At 37.9% G+C, this 22,710-nt stretch overlaps 1 protein-coding gene across 2 annotated transcripts in view; it reads left to right on the forward strand.

Moving 5' to 3' along the window:
* Positions 1 to 22,218, forward strand: part of KIF15 (kinesin family member 15) — a 58,768-nt gene extending 36,550 nt beyond the window's left edge. For both annotated transcript variants that reach the window (XM_018038442.1, XM_013973464.2), the window contains exons 21-35: positions 1,137 to 1,287; positions 1,449 to 1,534; positions 2,512 to 2,581; positions 2,965 to 3,051; positions 3,626 to 3,730; positions 4,508 to 4,630; positions 7,418 to 7,564; positions 8,069 to 8,170; positions 8,479 to 8,643; positions 10,528 to 10,637; positions 11,818 to 11,890; positions 12,950 to 12,987; positions 20,736 to 20,901; positions 21,187 to 21,318; positions 21,586 to 22,218. In XM_018038442.1, coding sequence (XP_017893931.1) covers positions 1,137 to 1,287; positions 1,449 to 1,534; positions 2,512 to 2,581; positions 2,965 to 3,051; positions 3,626 to 3,730; positions 4,508 to 4,630; positions 7,418 to 7,564; positions 8,069 to 8,170; positions 8,479 to 8,643; positions 10,528 to 10,637; positions 11,818 to 11,890; positions 12,950 to 12,987; positions 20,736 to 20,901; positions 21,187 to 21,318; positions 21,586 to 21,648 — 1,618 coding nt within the window. In that variant the 3' untranslated portion in view covers positions 21,649 to 22,218. The remainder of the gene's footprint in view (positions 1 to 1,136; positions 1,288 to 1,448; positions 1,535 to 2,511; positions 2,582 to 2,964; positions 3,052 to 3,625; positions 3,731 to 4,507; positions 4,631 to 7,417; positions 7,565 to 8,068; positions 8,171 to 8,478; positions 8,644 to 10,527; positions 10,638 to 11,817; positions 11,891 to 12,949; positions 12,988 to 20,735; positions 20,902 to 21,186; positions 21,319 to 21,585) is intronic.

Below are 22,710 nucleotides of genomic sequence, written 5' to 3' on the forward strand. Positions count from 1 at the left end.
CCACCAGGAAAGTTCCCCAGTGTGACTTTGAAAAAAAAAAAAGCATAACATTTAAAAAATCGAGATCTTTCCTGTAAAGATCCATATTTCAGCATCCTCTTAAAAATCCAACGAGTGGGTGACGCTGGGCCCACATTCTTGCCTGGCAGCCATCCTTTAGTGGAGGGGGGACCCTGTGCTGAGCTTGTGCAGCCTCCACTCCCCTGCACCATCTGCGAGCACCAAGGCTGGTGATCAGTGTTCCTTTTTCTTAGACCTGGCATTGTTTTGAACATCTAAATCACGAAATCTTATCTTGGCTTTGTCATCAATGAATTTTGTATGATCTTTTTGCACTCTTGAATTACTTGATCTGTTTTATATATACAATTTGTATCATAAACACATATGTTCCCCTTCCCTGTATGTATGGTCTTTAGCAATTTATAATTTGCTGCTTCTGCTCTGCTTGGAGTTTGTGGAACCAGATAGTTCCAGATCTGTTAGCCTTCTGTATACAAGCTGGGACATCTGTTTTGAGTGGTCCAGAGATCAGTTCATTGTTTACTAGTTCTTGGATGAACTCTTAATGTTTGAGTGTGTCACAGTATGTTGCGAAGCAGAATAAGAGGGTGAAAACCTAAAAAGCAGTAAATAATAATCATATGACTTAAAAAGATAGTTCTATCCTGAAGGAATTTATTCTCTTGTTCAGGTTGAAGCCACATTTGCCATCTTGAAAAGTCTTCCTGGATTTGGAGAATATGTGCTGAGTGAATAGAGTTGAGCTAGCAACAAAATTAAGTCAGTGGCCAGTCTTTAGCTTACAAAGGGGTTAGGTCTGGACCTCCCTAAATGAGTCTCATCACCCGAAATTACCAATCAATTAAGCATGTCTGGTTGACTCCATGGGAGAAAGAATAAGGAAATAGGTGGCTGCAGGCTGACACATTCACCCTGTCTTCTCCATCCCCCTCACACTGGTGTGTGTGCACCATGACCATTTCACACAAGTCTGTGAGAAGCTTTACATCAGTCAGGCTTCCGTAAGTTGGGAATGGTCTGTAAATGGGATCAGTGAACTGCAGATAAGTCTGGCAAGCAGAACTACATTTAACATCTCTATTTACATTTGTAAAAATGTTTTCCTGATAAAGATTAGAAAATGAAAAGCTGCTTGAGAGCAAAACCTGCCTACAGGATTCCTATGACAACTTACAAGAAGTAATGAAGTTTGAAATTGACCAACTTTCAAAAAGCCTCCAAAACTGCAAAAAAGAAAATGAAACTCTGAAATCTGATCTGAATGTAAGTTAAGAAAGGTACTGGTTATTGATGAATTTGTCCTGGATGTATGACTATTTGACCTATTCCTGACTTGTGTAATGGCCCATTGTGGCTACCACGTGGAAGGTATTCCGTGTGTTTGTTGACTACACGTTAAAATCTAATATAACATTGTCTTTTAGAATTTGATGGAGCTTTTTGAGGCAGAAAAAGAACGCAATAACAAATTATTATTACAATTTGAAGAAGATAAAGAAAACAGTTCTAAGTGAGTGAGTGCTATTTATCTTTCCCATGGTTGACTAGAATATCATTTACTACTACATTCTTTATCTTGTGGGGCCTTTTTTTAAATTGCTATAGCCTGTTAGGTTTTTTTTTTTTTTTTTCAAAATGAATATCAGATTCTTTTGTATAAATAGCTATGTAGAGAAACTTAATTTTTTCAAAACATTTAATAACTATCTACAGTATTTTTTAAATGAATAGCAATTGGTGGTGATCAGAACTTGGGACCTTCTATAAATAAATCATGGTATTTATTATTGGAAGATGGGAACTGGTTTATTGCTACTATAAACCAGTAGAAGTTATTTCTATTCTTTTCTACTGTTCTTTCTCTGTTCCTTTATTCTTCTGGTCCTTAGGATGAATGCTATTGTCTTTCTTCCCTCTCTCAGAGTCCTTCTCCTTGGTGATCTCTCAGTCTCTTCGTTTCAGCCAACAGTAGGATAATTACTCTAGTAAGAAGAATTTGTGTTAGTTTATTCAGCAGATACTTGTAGAGTTCTGACTATGAGACAGATTCTTTTCTAGTTCCTGGTATGCAGTAGTGACTCTTATCTATCTGGGAAAGACAGTTAGCATTTAGTCATTCATTCAGATGCTAAGTGATAGCCAGCAAGCCAGGCACTATTCTAGTAAATGCCAGGACATTTAGAGGTAAGACATGAACAAAATATCCCCACCCTTAGGAGGTTAAATGAGAGATAAGTGATAAATATATGCTCGATGTTATGTTAGGGAGTCCTAAGTACTCTGGAGAAAAATAAACTGTCCTGGCACAAAACTGGGTTCTCGTTAAATAACTACTGAAGAAACTAGTTCAAATTTCTGATCCAAGTGGAATGCAATTCCTAACACTGTGTAGGAAGTTCAGTTGCATTGAATGTCTTTTTCATGAATGGACTCAGTTCCCGTTTCCATTGAATGAGTCATGACTAGAAGATAATTCTTGTTTTCTAGAGAAATCTTAGAAGTACTTGAAGCTGTACGTCAGGAGAAACAGAAAGAGATGGCCAAGTGTGAGCAGCAGGTAAATATCCTATACTCTTAACTATGAAATTTGAAGTTTGTAACTTTTATTCCTGATATCTAAATAGTTTTGTTATAAAAATTGTTCCATGTTTCAGATATTGAATATTAGTAATACAACGATGGAGTTGGTTGTATTCTTTTCAGCTCTTCTTTTTTTTCTAACCCCCAGATGGCTATAATATTAATTTGTTGGTGGCTTCCTGATGGAGACCACAAAATCATTATCTTTTGGCTCAACTTTTTATTTTCAAATATTACACCTTAGTGTATACTGTTTAATACAAAAAGCAGATTTCGACTCCTTTTTTTTCTTTTGATATATGTGCATGGTTAACTTTGTGATTTAATGCTCTTTCTAAAAATATTAATTTCCCCCCATAGATGGCAAAAGTACAGAAACTAAAGGAGACTTTGTGTGCTAATGAAAAAGTAATCAGTTCTCTGGAGAAGTCTAGAGATGCTGACAAGGTAGGTAGAGGTTGAGGTTATAGCCCCCTGTGTATTCCTTATAAATGCTGCCTTCACATTCTGGTTTCCTGCTCCCAAGGTGATGGGTAGCCAGCATTTCTGTATGCATTTAGGCTGTGCTCATCTTCCAAAGTTCCTGGAGAATGAGGTCTTTTAAGTTAACTTTCCTCATAACTTAAAGTGCCAACTGTTATGTCACAACTGCAGTGTTTCTAAAACACATCCCTATCCCCTTTTACTAAGATGCCATTAATGCAACCTTTTCTCATACTCAAATCCCTGGTGTTGGCTTTAACTAGAATATGTATGCCTGAACATTTAATTAGATATACATTCCTTTTATGTCCAGCTCTTACTCATTCATAAAACCAATGCAAATGATGAAAATACTAGAAAATCATTAAAATATAAATTGATAATATAATGTGATGGTATTAATAATGCAATGTGATACCTAATATTCTGCTAAAATAAAATTGACTTCTGTTGTTCTTTGGAAAGGTAAACTATTTATCATTAAAGAATGATCTCTTTGCTGTCACTTGGTATGAAGATACCTCTCTGTCTTTGTTAGGAAGTTGTAACTGACCTTATGGGCCAGATCCAGGAGCTAAGAACCTCAGTCTCTGAGAAAACAGAAACAATAGACACCCTGAGGCAAGAACTGGAGGACATCAATGTAAGTTCTTTTGCCAAGGAGATATTAAAATTGAGCACAAGACACAAAAGCTTCACACAAAAGCAAGGTTCTGTGTACTGGTGAAAGCTCAGCATGCTTGGGTATCTGCAGAACCTGCAGAGCCTTTAGTATGCTAACATGCTGTGTGCTTCTCAGGAAGGCAAAGTCACTTGTAGTGTTTCTCAGACCTCACTGACCTGGAGAAGAGTGCACTCTCTGCACAGTAGGGAATTGCTGATCCAAACCAGATCAGAAACAGATTGGCTGTTGTCTCTGATGGTTAAGGGTATGTGGTGTTCCTTAATTGCTTAAAAAAAAAAATAGCATATTTTAGTGATGTTCAGAAATGTCAGTGATTTAAAAAATGAGTTTGTTTTTCTATTATTGGACTTTATCATTTCCTAAAGTAAATGCTTAATTTTTCTGCATATAAATGGTGATGCTTCCTCCATGCCTTGGGTCAAGGTAAAGTTTTTTTGTTAATGTTCCTCATTCCTCTGCTCCAAAGGGAGCTTGTTGCGCTCCATACTGATTTCTGATAAAGATGACAAAACCAGATGTATTTTCACTGATACCTGCAGGACTTTTCCACTTTTGGAATTTATACATTTACTGTTCTATTCCTTCATTCAACAAGTAGTTATTAAACTAATTTGTGTTAATCTGGTCAACATCTTAGAACTCAGACTCATTCTTCAGTTACTAGAGTATTATTACTCTAAAAATAAACTGATAATAAGGCAGACAGATCTTGTATCATAATTTTCTTTTCTGTAGGGCAAATACAACTCTGCTTTGGCTGACAAAGAAGAGAGCAAAGCATTGATTAACAGACAGGAAGCGGAGATTCTGGATCTCAAAGAAGCCCTGAAACTGAGAATACTCTCTGAGGACATAGAGGTAAATGTTAACACATCATGGCTCTTTCTGCTTTTTTTAGTTGTCAATATGTTTATGTGTATACTCATGAATAAATATAAGACTTTTTAAAAGGAGTAAGTCATAATTAGGACCATTTTCCCTAAGGTAGTCACACAATTGGTAGATAACACTAAGCTTGTTATATTTTGTTCAGTTGATTTATCTTCATTCATTTGTGCTAACACCATGCTAAGTTCTTGTAACTGACCCTCTTCTGAAAAGGAAGCAGAATGGAAATTACCCTTACTTGGATGCAGTGGCAGCAACAGGGAGCAAAGGAAGGGCTGATTAACCTCAGAGTGGCTTCTTGTGTTTTAGCTAAAACAGATTTTGTTTTGTTGTTGATGTAAATGTATTTTTTTAAAAATTAAGGAGTACTGTCGTGTGGTTCAAACTTCAAAATATATAAAACAATATCCTCACATATCCTTCCAGAAATATTTTTTGGCTAGTCCTGTATACCTTGATGGAGCCTACTATGTATACTGCTTTGTGCTTGCTTTACAAATAGTTTTCTTGCTACCCTTGAAACAAATTCAACGAGTATTTATTGAACCCTCCTGCCATACAACCTGTACTTGTTTTGCATTTGGGAATAGAAGAATGATTGAAACAGTTATTTACCACGAAGCATACAGTCTAGCTTAAGAGGTAGATGTGTTATGAGGTAATAAAAGACTTGGGAGCCCAGAGAAGGAAGCAGTTATGCCTGGAGAATTCCTAAGAGCTTCCAGAAGGAGATAGTATTTGTACAGGACTTTGCTAGGGAGGGAAGCATGGCAGTTATGAATGTTTGTGGAGGATCCCCATCAAGGGGAATAGTTAGTTGTGAGTGGCTAGAGATGCAAGAGCTTAGGCAGAGTAGTTTCCCGAAGGAGAACTATAGTGACCCAGGAATCGCTCTGAAGTCAGCAAAATGCAAATTGAAATAAGAATTATTTGTTGATGTTGTAACTGGTGAATATTAAGACTTGAAGATATGCAGAGAAAGAGGATTACTTGAACTTTTGGTGAAGTTTAAGTTCAGCCTTTTGGGAGGTGATCTGGTAATAACATGTAGCCTTAAATTTTTTGCATATGCTTCAAAGTTGCACAGTTAGAAATTTAGCCTAAAGTAATAATCTAGATCTGGAGAGGGGCATGGCACCCCATTCCAGTATTCTTGCCTGGAGAATCACCATGGGCAGAGGAGCCTGGCGGGGTACAGTCCATGGGGTCGAAGAGTCGGACACCACTGAGTGACTAAGCACAGCACAAAATAATCTAGATATGAGAATAAGATGCATATAGTAGTGAGAAATTCATATCAATTGAAATATTGAGTGGAGGGTTAAAAGATACAGCCATAAGATGAAATAGAGCCCACTCAATGAAAATAATATACAGTAAGTCACCTACATATGAACAAGTTCCGTTTCAAGAGTGCATTTTTAAGTCCAACAAAGATTTTTTGGCTGTGCTGTGTCTTTATTGCTGCACGTGGCTTTCTGTAGTTGCGGCAAATGGTGGCTGCTCTCTAGTTGCGATGCTTGGGCTTCTCATTGCAGTGGCTTCTCCTGTTGCAGAGCCCAAGCTCTAGGGTGTTTGGGCTTCAGTAATTGTTGCACATGAGCATCACTCCTGCCTTTACACTTGCTTCTGGACATCCTGGGCTTGAAGTAACGATACGGTACTACTGCTACTATATACAGTAGTTTACAGTGAAGTGCACAAAAGCACAACCACTTGCAGAGGATGCACACGTGACAACGCATGCCCGACGCCTGAACTAACTTCCATGATTGGACGTGCAAATATGCATCTGCACCTTTGACTGGTCACAACTGGAAGGTTCATAGGTAGGGAACTTACTGTCATAAAAATAAGTATATGGGGAGATATTGTGATCTATCAAGTATATGTGTGCATACTATGATGTATATGTAATATTGTATGTTTAATGTGTATGTAATATACACTATTATACACACACATATACATGCACAGGGCTTCCCTGGTGGCTCAGACAGTAAAGAATCCACCTGCAATGTGGGAGACCCAGGTTTGATCTCTGGGTTGGGAAGATCCACTGCAGAAGGGAATGGTTAACCACTCCAGTAGTCTTGCCTGGAGAATCCCATGGACAGAGGAGTCTAGCAGACTACAGTCCAGGGGTCTCAAAGAGTTGGACACAGCTGAGCAAGTACCACTTTAACTTTCATACATGCACATTTGGAAAGTTAGGTGGAACAGATTCTGCTCTAATTTGGTAGAGATTACATACACTGTGGACATAGGAATTGTGCATGCAACCTCTGGGACTTCTAATTCTCTCTGCCATTTTCTATCAAGCTGCTCCCCTGAAACTTTGATGGCCTGTGATGCTCTAACACAGTTAGCTGAGGGGTACTTGTCTTTATAACTGTTTATTTCCCCATGTATAGAATCTATTGGAGAGACAACAGGTAAACTAGAGACCAGTGCCTGGAGTCCTCCCAAGGCAAGAGAGATCAGCTTTGATTACTTGGGGGTGAGGGGAGAGAGGAGCAGAGAGCAGTGAGACTTCAATCTGGGTACTTAAATGAATTTACTGTAATATTGATCTCTAGACCTGATGACTTAAATATTAACTGCTTGGTTTGTCTTATAATGGATTAGCATACAAGCCAAAAAAAAAGTTCTCACTTTCCTAGCACTTTAAAAATCCTGCATAGTAATGATTTGTAAATTGATACTGGAGCGGCACAATTAAGAGGGTCTTCTTCCGTGGGCCTTGTCCCCTAACAGAGGGACATGCTCTGCGAGGATCTGGCTCACGCCACTGAGCAGCTGAACATGCTCACCGAGGCCTCGAAAAAGCACTCAGGGCTTCTGCAGTCGGCCCAGGAGGAGCTGACCAGGAAGGATGGCCTCATCCAGGAACTTCAGCACGAGGTGAGATGCAGGGGGAGCATTACCCAGGATGGGCATGGCGGCGGGGGAAGCAGGGCTGCATGGTGGTTGAGCTCATGAGGTCACCACCTTGGGTAATTCTCCACATTCAGAAAAGCAGGCTAGCAGGGTGTGTAGGTGGGCTCTTAACAGGTTGCTTCTTTGTGTTCAGACTTGCATGGCTGTCCTCCTACCCACCCTTGACCCTTGACACATGCCAGCAAGTTCTGACTACTGTGGCAAAAGGTTATGGCAGACTTCCATCCTCATTTTTGGCTATTGTGGTTTTATATTTTGTAATTTTCCTCAGATGACCATGTGATTACTTGTGAAGCTTAAAAAGAAAGTTTCTTTTAAAGTGGAAATAATTTCAAATTATCAAACAGGTCATGAAAAAAATAACTTAAGTAGTCCATTTCCACATGCCCAGGGAAGATTGTCTATTCTAATTGGATCATGTCCCCGTGTTATTGTCCAATTTGTAACCTCCTGTTCAATTTTCCCCAGCTAAACCAAAAGAAAGAGGAAGTAGAACAGAAGAAGAATGAATATAACTTCAAAATGAGGCAACTAGAACATGTGATGGATTCTGCTGCCAATTATCCCCAGGTACTTGTCATAAACAAGAGTGCATTTCAGGAGGAATAAGCGATTTTGTGAACGATGAAAGCTGAAAATTGCTAAGACTAACTTTACAGAAAAAGATTGTCACAAACACCTTCTCTGTTTTTTTTGTTTTTGATGGAAAGGTACCAGTGTTTTATTTGTTTTACTTGGACAAGAATTAGGATAACAAACTATGTGTGGCCTGTGTATTTTCTTCATGGGTGGCATATACATTTACCATCTTTCATTTACCAATGAAATCTTTGTAACTACTTCATCGGGTATTTGGGTGAAATTTGATTTTATTTTAGAGCCCTAAAACACCACCACATTTTCAAACACATTTGGCAAAACTCCTGGAAACGCAAGAACAAGAGATAGAAGATTGGAGAGCCTCTAAGATTTCTTTGCAACACCTTATAACAAAACTCAATGAAGAGAGAGAAGTCAAAAATGCTGAGATTCTCAGGATAAAGGTAACTGGGTAAATTTTTTTCAATGAATTTAATGTTGCAAAATAAGCAGTGTCTTTCATGGTGACTGAGGATCCACAATTCAAAAGAAACAAAACTGAAGTGTAACATGCAGAAAAGTTTTCCTCTCAGCCCAGCTCCAAGCTACCTGGTTTGCTGTCCCTGAAGGCTCTGGGTGTAGTCAGTTTCTGAGAGCTTTTCAATGCATCTGTAGCCAGGTGTTTAAACACAGTCTCCCTGTCCCTTTTTTTTTTTTTTGCCTTGTGATGGTGTCATATCATACAGGCTGCACCAGCTACTCTCATGACAGTGCTGTGAAACTTTCAGATCTTTGCCAGTTAATAGCTGGAACACATTATCTCATATTTTTTAATTTGTGCTTTTATTATTAGGAGTCAGACTGAGCATCTTTCGGTTTTTTGTTTCTATGAGCTATATCCTTCACCCATTTCTCTGTTGTTGAACTTTTTCTTAATGAGCTACAGGCGTTCTTTATATATTAGAGAGATTTGCTTTTGTCTGTGATAGTGAAAAAGTGCATTTCTCTTGTTTGCCATTTCTTTAAACTTCCTTCTAAGGTTTTTCACCTCGCTTGTGGAGAGTATGGTTTTTGTTTGTGGGAGAGTGTGTTTAGGACGATGTTAGGGCTGGAAGGTATGTGAAGGAGTGCCTGGGTAAGTGTAGTGTGGGTGTGGGGGGCGGCGGGTAGGGAGGGTGTGATGCTCCATAGAAGATCGTCTGTGAGCTCATCGCTCTGCAGTGAGTATTTGTTTTAGAACAAAATTACCTTACTATACAAATAGGATAGAGGGGATCGTTTTTATTACCCAGATTGATACAATCTTGGTACTTAGAAGAAATTGGGTCAGGTTAAAAGAAATAAAAAAATAGATAAGCAGAAGTAAATCGAAATGGTTGCTCCAGGATTTAACCTGGTAGTCCAGTGGTTAGGAATCCCCCTGCCAGTGAAGGGCACACAAGTGGGATCCCTGGTCTGGGAAGATCCCACATGCTGCGGAGCAGCTAAGCCCACGCACTGCAACTGCTGAGTCCATGCGACCTCGAGCCCATGCTCTGCAACAAGAGAAACTTCCACCATGAAAAGCCCAGGCACTGCAACTAGGGATTAGCTTCTGTTTGCCACAACTAGAGAAAGCCCTTGCTTAGCAATGAAGACCCAGGGCAGCCAAAAATAGACAAATAAAAAAGAACACTCCTTACAGACAAGTATTTATTTCTTCTGGGTGGTTGTGCTCACGATTTTCAAGTTAGAATATAGTGAAGTATTTTGAGGCTGTGGCACATCAGTTTTTTAAAAAATTAGAATCTATGAAATAGAATCAAATAGAATATTTACCAAAGTAGGTAAGTTTTGTTCCTCTTTTTTCATAAAGGAATTTTGATGAATTTTAATTTTAATGTGATTTTTTTTTTTTTTTTGGTGCCACACACAAGATCTTCCTTGCAGCATGTGCAATCTTTTGTTGTGTCTTGCAGGCTCCAGAGTCCTTATGTTTAGTTGTGGTGGCTCACAGGCTTAGTTGCCCCATGGCATGTGGGATCCTTATTCCTTGATCAGGGATCAAATCCATGCCCCCTGCAATGGAAGCACAGAGTCTTAACCACTGGCCCACTAGGGAAGTCTGATTTATGTGATATTGATAAAGGACTATGTTTAAGACAATACGGGTGTGAAAATCAATCACATTCCGAGCCCCCAAGAGCTTCTTATCGTCTCCTTTTTAATCCAGTGATATGCAGAACAGTGTTCAATGCGTGGAGGGAACTTGAAACAGAATATGTTTAATATGTCTTAATATGGCCTGGGGAGCAAAATCATGCCTGCTGTCATGCGTTTTCTGAAAAGACCTGATCTGATGTTTTTAGGAGCAGTTGTGTGAAATGGAAAACCTACGCCTGGAGGCTGAGCAGTTGAGAGAGAAAAACTGGCTCCTGCAAGGTCAACTGGACGATATCAAAAGGCAGAAGGACAGCAGGTAAGAAAGAGCCTCAGGAACTCTGTGGGCTGGATCTTGGCCTGCCTGGGCCCTGCTGAGTGAATGAAGTCGGAGTAGGTTTCACAGCATGTGTGATGTTTCTCGATGATCCAGGAGGTGCTTCATCAGTTGCTTCTCCATCAGGTCTAATGAGGGGGTTTTCCAGAGATGGAGAAGGTCATCATGATCTTGCTGACCCTGATGACCTTTTTATTGCTGTAGAGCTGTTGAAATTAATTTCAAATGTGTGAAATAAATAGTTGAACCAAACTGTCTACTTGTATCTGAAAGAGGGGTTGGAGCTCGGGGAGCATATACATCAACAAGACAAGGATCAAGGTTCTGCCTGCAGAAAAAGAATTTCCTTGGTTTTGCTTGATGGCTTCCAGTGGAGAGAAAGCTTCTGGGAAGAACTTTATAGAGGGGTGTTCTCTTAGGTCTGGGTAGGGGTGTGTGTGTGTGTGTGTGTGTGTGTGTGTGTGTGTGTGTGTGTGTGTGTGTTGGTTTTGACTCAGGCAGTTTTCTAGTTGTATCTGCTAATGGCCCAGCATCTTGTCAGGGGCAGCCACAACCGGGCTATGTCCTCTCTGTTGCTTGAAAGTCGTGTGATATTGGGCTAAACCTGAGTCTTTAGCACTGAAAGCACAGTCCTAACTACTGGACCACCAGGGAGTTCCTCCTAGATGTTTCTTTTAAGTTTTAGTGAGCAAAGGAGTTGGTCATTTTGTTAAGCGTCCTCTTCTAGGGATTTACCTTCCCCTTCTGACTGAATCTGATGTAGGTGGCTCATAGTCTGCTCACCTAGTTTCCATATGCTCCACCCCCATGTCCAGGCATATTAAAGAAAAGCATTGTACATCGTATACTGTCTTTTATCAAGAGTTAGTTTAAGCATGAAACACAGAACATTTTCAGATCATTTATAAAACCACAATTTAAAATACTTCATAGCCTTGTGTTCCTTATATGAGGAGCCATACAGAACCTCCTTCATGAAAGATTAGAAAAAAGTTACAGCCCAGGGGTTAGCCTGTTTGATAACTGATGTTTTATTGGAGCAGTCAGATTCCTGCATTCAAATACCACACACCTTGGCATTGTTGTATGTGTAGTAGATGTGAAATTGATACTTGAATAAATTTGACAGTGGTTTCCCATCCTCCCTTCCTAATCTATGCAGCAAACAGAATCATTCAGACAGTCAACAGCTGAAGAATGAACAAGAAGAAGTGATCAAAGAAAGACTTGCTAAAGTATGATTTTTTTTTTACATAATAGTTGTTTTCCTTGTCTGAGACATGCTTTTATAGTTAATGTTCATGGTTATATATTTTAGAAATCATTTTATTATTGAAATTTTGCCTTTTTTGTATTCCCACTTAAGTTTGATATTTACCATCATTATTTGGCTATAGTTGAAAATTGAGAGTGAAGTAGTCTTCATGCGTAAATAGTAAGCCTGTTGTTCACATAGAGTTCTCCATTTAGAAGCAAGTATCCTATTTGAAGCATTAAAGGGCACAGTACATGTGTGTATTTGGGATTATGGAAAGGGATATTCCCCCCATTTTTTTTGTATTTGAAGTATAGTTGATTTACAGCATTGTGTTAGTTGCTGGTATACAGCAAAGTGATTGTTATATCTATATGTGTATTCTTTTTCATATTCTTTTCCATTGTGTTTTATTATAAGATACTGAATATAGTTCCTATACTATACAGTAGGACTTTGTTGTTTATCTGCTTTACACATAGTAGTCTATATCTGCTAATCCCAAATTCCTAATTTATCCTTCTCCCCCTTTCCTTTTTGGTAACCATAGATTTGTTTTCTATGTCTATAAGTCTATTTCTGTTTCATAAATAAGCTCATTTGTATCATTTTTTTAAGATTCTATCTATAAGTGATACCATAAAATACTTGTCTTTGTTTGACTTACTTCACTTAATATGATAATCTCTTGGTCCATTCATGTTGCTGCAAATGGCAGTATTTCATTCTTTTTTATGACTGAGTAATATTCCATTGTCTATGTACCATATCTTCTTTATCCATTCCTCTATTCATGGACATTTGGTTGCTTCCAGGTCTTGGTTATTGTAAATAGTGATTCTATGAACACTGAGGTATGATTGTATTAAAAAGGATGTTGCTTTTATTATTATTTTATCATTTATCAGTATTTTATTATAATATTTTGTTATTATCATGGTTTTATTAACATGAGTGAACTGGTTACTTTCAGTGTTTTGTTTAGCAATGTTAAGAACTTAAGCCATTTTCTCCTTTTCTTTCTTTAATCCTCTTATAGAATAAATTGGTGGAAGAAATGCTGAAAATGAAAGGAGAGTAAGTACACTCTTGTAATTCAAGTTGTTGACCTTTTCTTTATTAATACCAAGCAGTATTCCTCTAAAGGAAGAAATAATTATTATAACCACAAGGTAAGAAAATTCTTTCCTTTCTGTAATAGTGAACATAGTATGTGAACACAGTAGATGGTTACAAAATTCTTGCCTTAAATGCCTCTTGCTAAAGGGGTCCCTCATGTGAAGCCATTAAAAATATATATGCATCTTAAAGAAGTAAGTGCCAGGAAAACTTAGTTTCCCTGGGGCAGTTGATGGGTTTTCGCTTCTTGGACAGTGTAACCAATGAGAACCGACCAGATTTCTTTCTCACTGCATTTAAACCGCTGAGGCCCTCTCAGACCCATAGATGGATACTCTGAATTCTTCTGGTCTTGACTTTGGGTCTCTTTATATGTTCTCTATGGACATAATTTTATTTTATTCATACAGTTTCATCTTTTAACTTATGTAATCTTATAAACTGCCTCAGTTCAGTTCAGTTGCTCAGTCGTGTCCGACTCTTTGCAACCCCATGAACTGCAGCACGCTAGGCCTCCTCGTCCATCACCAACTCCCGGAGTTCACTCAAACTCATGTCCATCGAGTCGGTGATGCCATCCAGCCATCTCATCCTCTGTCGTCCCCTTCTCTTGCCCCCAATCCCTCCCAGCATCAGGGTCTTCTCCAATGAGTCAACTCTTCGCATGAGGTGGCCAAAGTATTGGAGTTTCAGCTTTAGCATCAGTCCTTCCAATGAACACCCAGGGCTGATCTCGTGGGTGTTCCTTTCAGAATGGACTGGTTGGATCTCCTTGCAGTCCAAGGGACTCTCAAGAGTCTTCTCCAACACCACAGTTCAAAAGCATCAATTCTTTGGTGCTCAGCTTTCTTCACAGTCCAACTCTCACATCCATACATGACTACCAGAGAAACCATAGCCTTGACTAGACAGACCTTTGTTGGCAAAGTAATGTCTCTGCTTTTCAATATGCTATCTAGGTTGGTCATGACTTTCCTTCCAAGGAGTAAGCATCTTTTAATTTTATGGCTGCAATCACCATCTGCAGTGATTTTGGAGCCCCCCAAAATAGTCTGGCACTGTTTCCGCTGTTTCCCCATCTATTACCCATGAAGTGATGGGACCAGATGCCATGATCTTCGTTTTCTGAATGTTGAGCTTTAAGCCAACTTTTTCACTCTCCACTTTCACTTTCATCAAGAGGCTTTTTAGTTCCTCTTTTTCTGCCATAAGGGTGGTGTCATCTGCATATCTGAGGTTATTTATATTTCTCCTGGCAATCTTAATTCCAGCTTGTGCTTCTTCCAGCCTGGCGTTTCTCATGATGTACTCTACATATAAGTTAAATAAGCAGGGTGACAATATACAGTCTTGATATGTACTCCTTTTCCTATTTGGAACCAGTCTGTTGTTCCATGTCCAGTTCTAACTGTTGCTTCCTGACCTGCATATAGGTTTCTCAGGAGACAGGTCAGGAGGTCTGGTATTCCCATCTCTTTCAGAATTTTCCACAGTTTATTGTGATCCACACAATCAAAGGCTTTGGCATAGTCAATAGACTGCCTCATTCTTTGCTAAACATAATAAAGGGTATTTTTTTAATCAAGTTCAAAATAAATAAACCAGTTGGTACTAACAAAGTGATGAAACATTAGAAAGCTACTGTGTGCTCTGAATAGAATAAATCTCATCAGGAACAGAGGTTCTCCAACATTTGAAATACCATGTACCGTCTTGCACAGTTTTGGAGTTGACTTTAAAATTTTTCATTGTAAGTTTAAATTATTGCAAAGGATAGAAGTTTGAGCACAGAAAATAATGATATTTAGAAATAAAGCTCTTGCTGATTTCTTTTTAAAGTTATCCAAATTATTTGATACTTTCTCTCCATTTAAAAAATACATGAAGAAATTCCTGAATCTGTAATTTTACATTGTTCCTTTTTCCTTTGAAATTATTTCCATTCTGTTCCCATGCAGAATTATATGCTAATTTAATATAGTGTTTGGAAAACTTTTAGTTGATGGCCCAGTCATATAACTTAGCAATGAAAATATGTATGGAAATTATAAGTAATTTGTAAAAGTGGATCATATTCATATGGTTCTGAGTATTATATTTTTTATGGATTGGGTATTCATTATAATTATTAAAGTATCCTGAATTTATTGTAAATTTTTACAAGTAATTATTATACTGGTAAAATTTTCTTGGAACTTCATCACTGAATGAATTTTATCTTAATGCTTTTTCTTTATTTAGCTCATTCTGTTACACTTAATTTTGGAATCAGACAGTATTCACTATCAGTTCTAGTCCTACTTTTTTTTATCTATTTATATAAATGTTGAGAAATCTTATTCACATAGTAACTAAATGGCAATGGAAGAAGTTTTGTTAGAATATTTTTATTCAATTATTTAAGCTAGTTCAAGTTAATACGCCAAAACTTACGTAGTGATTTCTCATCAAAAATTCTTTTTAATGATTAGCTGACAAAGACCACTTAACTTGTTAAAGTTTTGTTACTCAGTTGTTGAGTCATTTGCTTCATAGAGTCATATACTTAACAGAGTATAGATTTGGAATGGAGCTTTGTTCAACTCTTTTATCTACATATGAGCAGTTTGGCAACTGGTTCCCAGCCAGTCCGTTGCAGGGCTAGGACAGCACTCTGGATCACTTACTGGCTCTATGATAATCCAGCTGTATAGTTTGTAGAAGTGTAGCTATTTTAGAAATAATACCCAATTGAGACCTTCTAGTTAAAAAGAATGAAAGCATCTAAGCTGATATGTAATTTATTTCATGATCTAGTAACCAGGAATCTCGAGTGATACACTGTCCCTGGAACTATAGGAGCCCAAACTGTGGCAAGGGACTCAGTCTTCAGAAAATGGCACACACAGTTTTATCAGTCCCAACTGAGATGTTTTTATTTTTTCATTATTATTATTATTATTATTTTTTTTTTTTAATTTTAAAATCTTAAATTCTTACATGTGTTCCCAAACATGAACCCTTCTCCCACCTCCCTCCCCATAACATCTCTCTGGGTCATCCCCATGCACCAGCCCCAAGCATGCTGTATCCTGAGTCAGACATAGACTGGAGATTCAATTCTTACATGATAGTATACATGTTAGAATGCCATTCTCCCAAATCATCCCACCCTCTCCCTTTCCCTCTGAGTCCAAAAGTCCGTTATACACAGCTGTGTCTTTTTTCCTGTCTTGCATACAGGGTTGTCATTGCCATCTTTCTAAATTCCATATATATGTGTTAGTATACTGTATTGGTGTTTTTCTTTCTGGCTTACTTCACTCTGTATAATGGGCTCGTTTCATCCATCTCATCAGAACTGATTCAAATGAATTCTTTTTAACGGCTGAGTAATACTCCATTGTGTATATGTACCACAGCTTTCCTATCCATTCATCTGCTGATGGACATCTAGGTTGTTTCCATGTCCTGGCTATTATAAACAGTGCTGCGATGAACATTGGGGTACATGTGTCTCTTTCAACTCTGGTTTCCTCGGTGTGTATGCCCAGCAGTGGGATTGCTGGGTCATAAGGTAGTTCTGTTTGCAATTTTTTAAGGAATCTCCACACTGTTCTCCATAGTGGCTGTACTAGTTTGCATTCCCACCAACAGTGTAGGAGGATTCCCTTTTCTCCACACCCTCTCCAGCATTTATTGCTTGCAGATTTTTGGATCGCAGCCATTCTGACTGGTGTAAAGTGGTACCTCATTGTGGTTTTGATTTGCATTTCTCTGATAATGAGTGATGTTGAGCATCTTTTCATGTGTTTCTTAGCCATCCGTATGTCTTCTTTGGAGAAATGTCTATTTAGTTCTTTGGCCCATTTTTTGATTGGGTCGTTTATTTTTCTGGAATTGAGCTGCATAAGTTGCTTGTATATTTTTGAGATTAGTTGTTTGTCAGTTGCTTCATTTGCTATTATTTTCTCCCATTCAGAAGGCTGTCTTTTCACCTTGCTTATATTTTCCTTTGTTGTGCAGAAGCTTTTAATTTTAATTAGATCCCATTTGTTTATTTTTGCTTTCATTTCCAGAATTCTGGGAGGTGGATCATAGAGGATCCTGCTGTGATTTATGTCTGAGAGTGTTTTGCCTATGTTCTCCTCTAGGAGTTTTATAGTTTCTGGTCTTACATTTAGATCTTTAATCCATTTTGAGTTTATTTTTGTGTGTGGTGTTAGAAAGTGATCTAGTTTCATTCTTTTACAAGTGGTTGACCAGTTTTCCCAGCACCACTTGTTAAAGAGATTGTCTTTACTCCATTGTATATTCTTGCCTCCTTTGTCAAAGATAAGGTGTCCATATGTGTGTGGATTTATCTCTGGGCTTTCTATTTTGTTCCATTGATCTATATTTCTGTCTTTGTGCGAGTACCATACTGTTTTGATGACTGTGGCTTTGTAGTAGAGCCTGAAGTCAGGCAAGTTGATTCCTCCAGTTCCATTCTTCTTTCTCAAGATTGCTTTGGCTATTCGAGGTTTTTTGTATTTCCATACAAATCTTGAAATTATTTGTTCTAGTTCTGTGAAAAATGTTGCTGGTAGCTTGATAGGGATTGCATTGAATTTGTAAATTGCTTTGGGTAGTATACTCATTTTCACTCTATTGATTCTTCTGATCCATGAACATGGTATATTTCTCCATCTATTAGTGTCCTCTTTGATTTCTTTCATCAGTGTTTTATAGTTTTCTATATATAGGTCTTTAGTTTCTTTAGGTAGATATATTCCTAAGTATTTTATTCTTTTCGTTGCAATGGTGAATGGAATTGTTTCCTTAATTTCTTTTTCTACTTTCTCATTATTCGTGTATAGGAATGCAAGGGATTTCTGTGTGTTGATTTTATATCCTGCAACTTTACTATATTCATTGATTAGCTCTAGTAATTTTCTGGTGGAGTCTTTAGGGTTTTCCACGTAGAGGATCATGTCATCTGCAAACAGTGAGAGTTTTACTTCTTCTTTTCCAATTTGGATTCCTTTTATTTCTTTTTCTGCTCTAATTGCTGTGGCCAAAACTTCCAGAACTATGTTGAATAGTAGCGGTGAAAGTGGACACCCTTGTCTTGTTCCTGACTTTAGCGGAAATGCTTTCAATTTTTCACCATTGAGGATAATGTTTGCTGTGGGTTTGTCATAGATAGTTTTTATTATGTTGAGGTATGTTCCTTCTATTCCTGCTTTCTGGAGAGTTTTTATCATAAATGGATGTTGAATTTTGTCAAAGGCCTTCTCTGCATCTATTGAGATAATCATATGGTTTTTATTTTTCAGTTTGTTAATGTGGTGAATTACATTGATTGATTTGTGGATATTGAAGAATCCTTGCATCCCTGGGATAAAGCTCACTTGGTCATGGTGTATGATCTTTTTAATGTGTTGTTGGATTCTGATTGCTAGAATTTTGTTGAGGATTTTTGCATCTATGTTCATCAGTGATATTGGCCTGTAGTTTTCTTTTTTTGTGACATCTTTGTCAGGTTTTGGTATTAGGGTGATGGTGGCCTCATAGAATGAGTTTGGAAGTTTACCTTCCTCTGCAATTTTCTGGAAGAGTTTGAGGAGGATAGGTGTTAGCTCTTCTCGAAATTTTTGGTAGAATTCAGCTGTGAAGCCGTCTGGACCTGGGCTTTTGTTTGCTGGAAGATTTCTGATTACAGTTTCAATTTCCGTGCTTGTGATGGGTCTGTTAAGATTTTCTATTTCTTCCTGGTTCAGTTTTGGAAAATTGTACTTTTCTAAGAATTTGTCCATTTCTTCCACGTTGTCCATTTTATTGGCATACAATTGCTGATAGTAGTCTCTTATGATCCTTTGTATTTCTGTGTTGTCTGTTGTGATCTCTCCATTTTCATTTCTAATTTTATTGATTTGATTTTTCTCTCTTTGCTTCTTGATGAGTCTGGCTAATGGTTTGTCAATTTTATTTATCCTTTCAAAGAACCAGCTTTTGGCTTTGTTGATTTTTGCTATGGTCTCTTTTGTTGAGATGTTTTTAAAAAGCAACAAAGAACTGAATACCAAGCCAACAGTGGTGTAGGCAGTGTTTCTGGAGTTGCACTGGCTCAGTAATGCCATCGTTGATTCTTTCCGTTCTTCTGTGTTTGGTACCCTTGCTTGTGACCTCTTGGCTGCAAGATGGCTGCTGCAGCTCCAAACAACATACACAGGAGGATCACAGTTTACAGTGTGGTGGGTTCAAAAGGACTTTACCAGGGGAAAAATACTCACAGGAGAGCTCAAGATTTTGTCTCCTTAGCCAAAATTAGTATGCCTGCAGGGCAAATTGAGAAAACCAGTATCTGGCAGTGGCGTAGAGATAACCACACTCAGCTCAGACCGGTTATTATTTACTAGTTTTCGGGAACTGGGTGTGCTTGTCCTCTGCCTTTCTTCTCCCAAACTGAGTTTTTATAAAAATTAAATGGGTAGGAAACTGTAGTGTCTGTCATGCCACAAAGCCTTTTCATCAAACAAAAGCAAAATTCATAAGGCAAATGCAGAACAGCTCCAGGTGAATTAGGAAAGCATCAGTGCCAGCCCCACACTGTCCTCCTGAGTTTCCACGGAATGTAGTCTGAAACCACTGCCCTAGGAATTGTTGGCTTTAAATGATATATTCTGTGTATTACGTCATTTAAATTATCAGTGTTGTATTCCATATGCATTGTAAAACAAATAAAAAGTATTTGTTTCTTTGGGAAGGTTATAGGATTAAGTTAGTTTTGTGAAATTCTGTATAATTTTTTGGTAATCCTTTTTTCTTTCCCTTTTGAACACTTAGTTGTTTTGAACACTTTTTCTTCAACTTTTTTCTTTATATTGGAGTATAGTTGATTAACAATGTTATGTTAGTTTCAAGTGTACAGTAAAGTGATTCAGTTATACATGTTTCTGTTCTTTTTCCAATTCTTTTCCCATTTAGATTATTACACAACATTGAGCAGAGTTCCTATGCTATACTGTAGGCCCTTCTTGGTTACCTATTTTAAATACAGTGGTGTATACATGTCCATCCCACACTCCCTGTCTATTTCTCTCTTGCCACCCTTTCCCCCTGGTAACCATAAGTTCATTCTTCAAGTCTATCAGTCTGTTTCTGTTTTATAAGTAAGTTCATTTGTATAAATTTTTATTTTTATTTTTTAGATTCCACATATAAGCAATATCATAGGTTACTGATCTTTCTCTGTCGGGCTTATTTCACTCAGTATGACAATTTCTAGGTCTGTCCATGGGTAACCCTTCTTTTTAATGTTTATTTGCAAGTGATAGTTGCATAAAGTGCATATCCTTTAAGAAATGACTACTCTCCCATCGTCTGAGAACCACTTTTTGAAATCAGAAATGATTACTCTAAGGGGCACTGAATAAATCTTGCAGACTCTAATAATACTTAAATAACAGTTTCCTCCAAGGGCTACATCTAAAAATCTGCATTCTAACTTTTTATTGTATAAAAAAATGGATTATGGAACTTTGCAAAATGTAAGTTTGGAGTAAGCAAGCATTAAAAAAAAAAAGCTTATATTGCTATCTTCCTGTTCTATCAGAAGGGGAAGACTGAATATTAGTGATACTTTCAAATCAAACTCCTGGGCTTGGGTGACAAATGTCTGATTTGAGTACTGTCTTACACTTGTGTCCCTTCGGAATATTATAACTCGATAGTTCCCATTACAGCCTGGAGCAGCTCCAGAGCACCCTTCAGAACAAAGAGACTGAATACGTGACGATGACTGAGGAAGTCGAACGAGTCAGAATGTTGGAGTCTAAAGCATTCCAAGAAAAGCAACAACTGAGATCAAAGTTGGAAGAGCTGTATGAAGAAAAAGAGAGAACATGCCAGGTGCATTTCTGTGTTGGTTTTTATGAACAGAGCCGATCAGCATAAGGATGCTGGCTGCGATTGGGCACCCTGTAGTTGAGAGTTGCTCAGAGCATGTAGAGATGTGTGGTCACGAAAGCTGGGAGCCTGGGCTCTGTCTCTCCCTCCCTCTTCTCCTGGAAGGCATGCAGTAATGTTATGTTATGTTATGTTATGTTATTTTATATATTTTTTTTAGTACTGTTATTTTAAATGAAAAATTCAAAGCAGGTCATTTTTACCTTCCCCGGATTGATTTCCCTACAGGAGATGGAAATGTTAAGGAAACAGGTGGAGTGTCTGGCCGAGGAGAATGGAAAGTTGGTGGGTCACCAAAATCTCCATCAGAAGATCCAGTACGTAGTGCGGTTGAAGAAGGAAAATGTCAGGCTTACTGAGGTAAACACCTGATTGTTCTAAATAAGCTCATTCTGATTTTAAAATGATTATTTAATTAAAGTTTAATTATTGAAACACTTAACTGCTTAGAAAAAAATTGGCCTTTGCTAGTCCAAGCGTAATTTGGTTATCATACCCATGAGATTCTTGTTTACTGTTAAGTAGTTTATCAGTGGAAATTTAAACTTAATGAATGCTGAGAATACTTCTTACTATAAGAATTAGAGCCTAAATTTTTTTTCTTTTCTTTTCCTTAAAAATTACCAGGAGTCAGAAAAGTTGCGTGCTGAAAATTTATTTTTAAAAGAAAGGAAAAAGAATGAGCCATAAAGATCCAGATCAACTGCCTTCCTTGTTGGGAGACTTTTTTTTCCCCTTTTATAAAAGTAAGAGCTACCCATGCCTACTTAGTAGAACTGAATTAAGAGCCATGCCTATTAATGGTGTACGTGGGGGTGGCGGGGGGGAGGGGTGGCTGACCCTCAAGTTTCTGAACACTGCATTTGTAAATACCTGTGGCAACTGGCAGTCTGCAGTTAGAGGCTGCCATTTCAAACCTTTTAAGTCACCTGCAAATATTGGAAAACCTTTTCCTTTTTAAAATAAAAGCCTGTAACTGAGGCTTTACAGGGAAACAGGGATGTTGGCCAGATTAATTTTTGCCTTCTATACTGCCATAATCTCCTTTGAATCTTGCATCAGAAACTCCAACAATATACAGGGGTTTCAAAACTTCCAGTGAAGTTAGTGACTCGCAGTGTGTATGGATAGCAAACTTGTTAATATAGATTATTTTTATATTCCTTGAAGTGTTCTCAGGAGCCTTTTTTGTTACTGTAAATATGGCTTTTTTAAAAATATAATAAAATACTTTTAAAATATACATTTTAATAATGTAATTTATAGTGTTCATTCATCATATACTTATTGAGTATATATACTTACTGAGCAGCTACTATATGCCAGGCACTGGTCATCAGTGATCAAAGCCAACAGAAACCCTGCCCTTATTACAGGAAAGAATTGACTCCATATTGGATCTGTTTCTTTCACTTTAACCTTTGCTTCCCGTTAGTTTTGTTCACTGAAAGGATATTGTCCATACATAATAGCCTGCCTCAGAGAACCCTGTCCCTCTGGCCTGAATGTTAAACCAAAATGCCTTTGTTCAGGATCTTGTCTACCTGTGGATGACTACAGAAAGGAAGGAATTAACACATCCAGGGCTGGCCATTCCAAGAGATATTTGCCAGAATAATGGCCTTTTAACTTTACTTCTTCACCTCCCCCACTCTGTTCTATAAAAAAAAACCTGGCATCCAGACCCTGATAAGATGGTTGCTTTGAGACATTAGTCTTCCATCATCTCAATCTGCTGGCTTTCCAAATAAT

Source organism: Capra hircus, chromosome 22 (genome assembly GCF_001704415.2).
Source record: "Capra hircus breed San Clemente chromosome 22, ASM170441v1, whole genome shotgun sequence".
NCBI classification, from domain to species: domain Eukaryota; kingdom Metazoa; phylum Chordata; class Mammalia; order Artiodactyla; family Bovidae; genus Capra; species Capra hircus.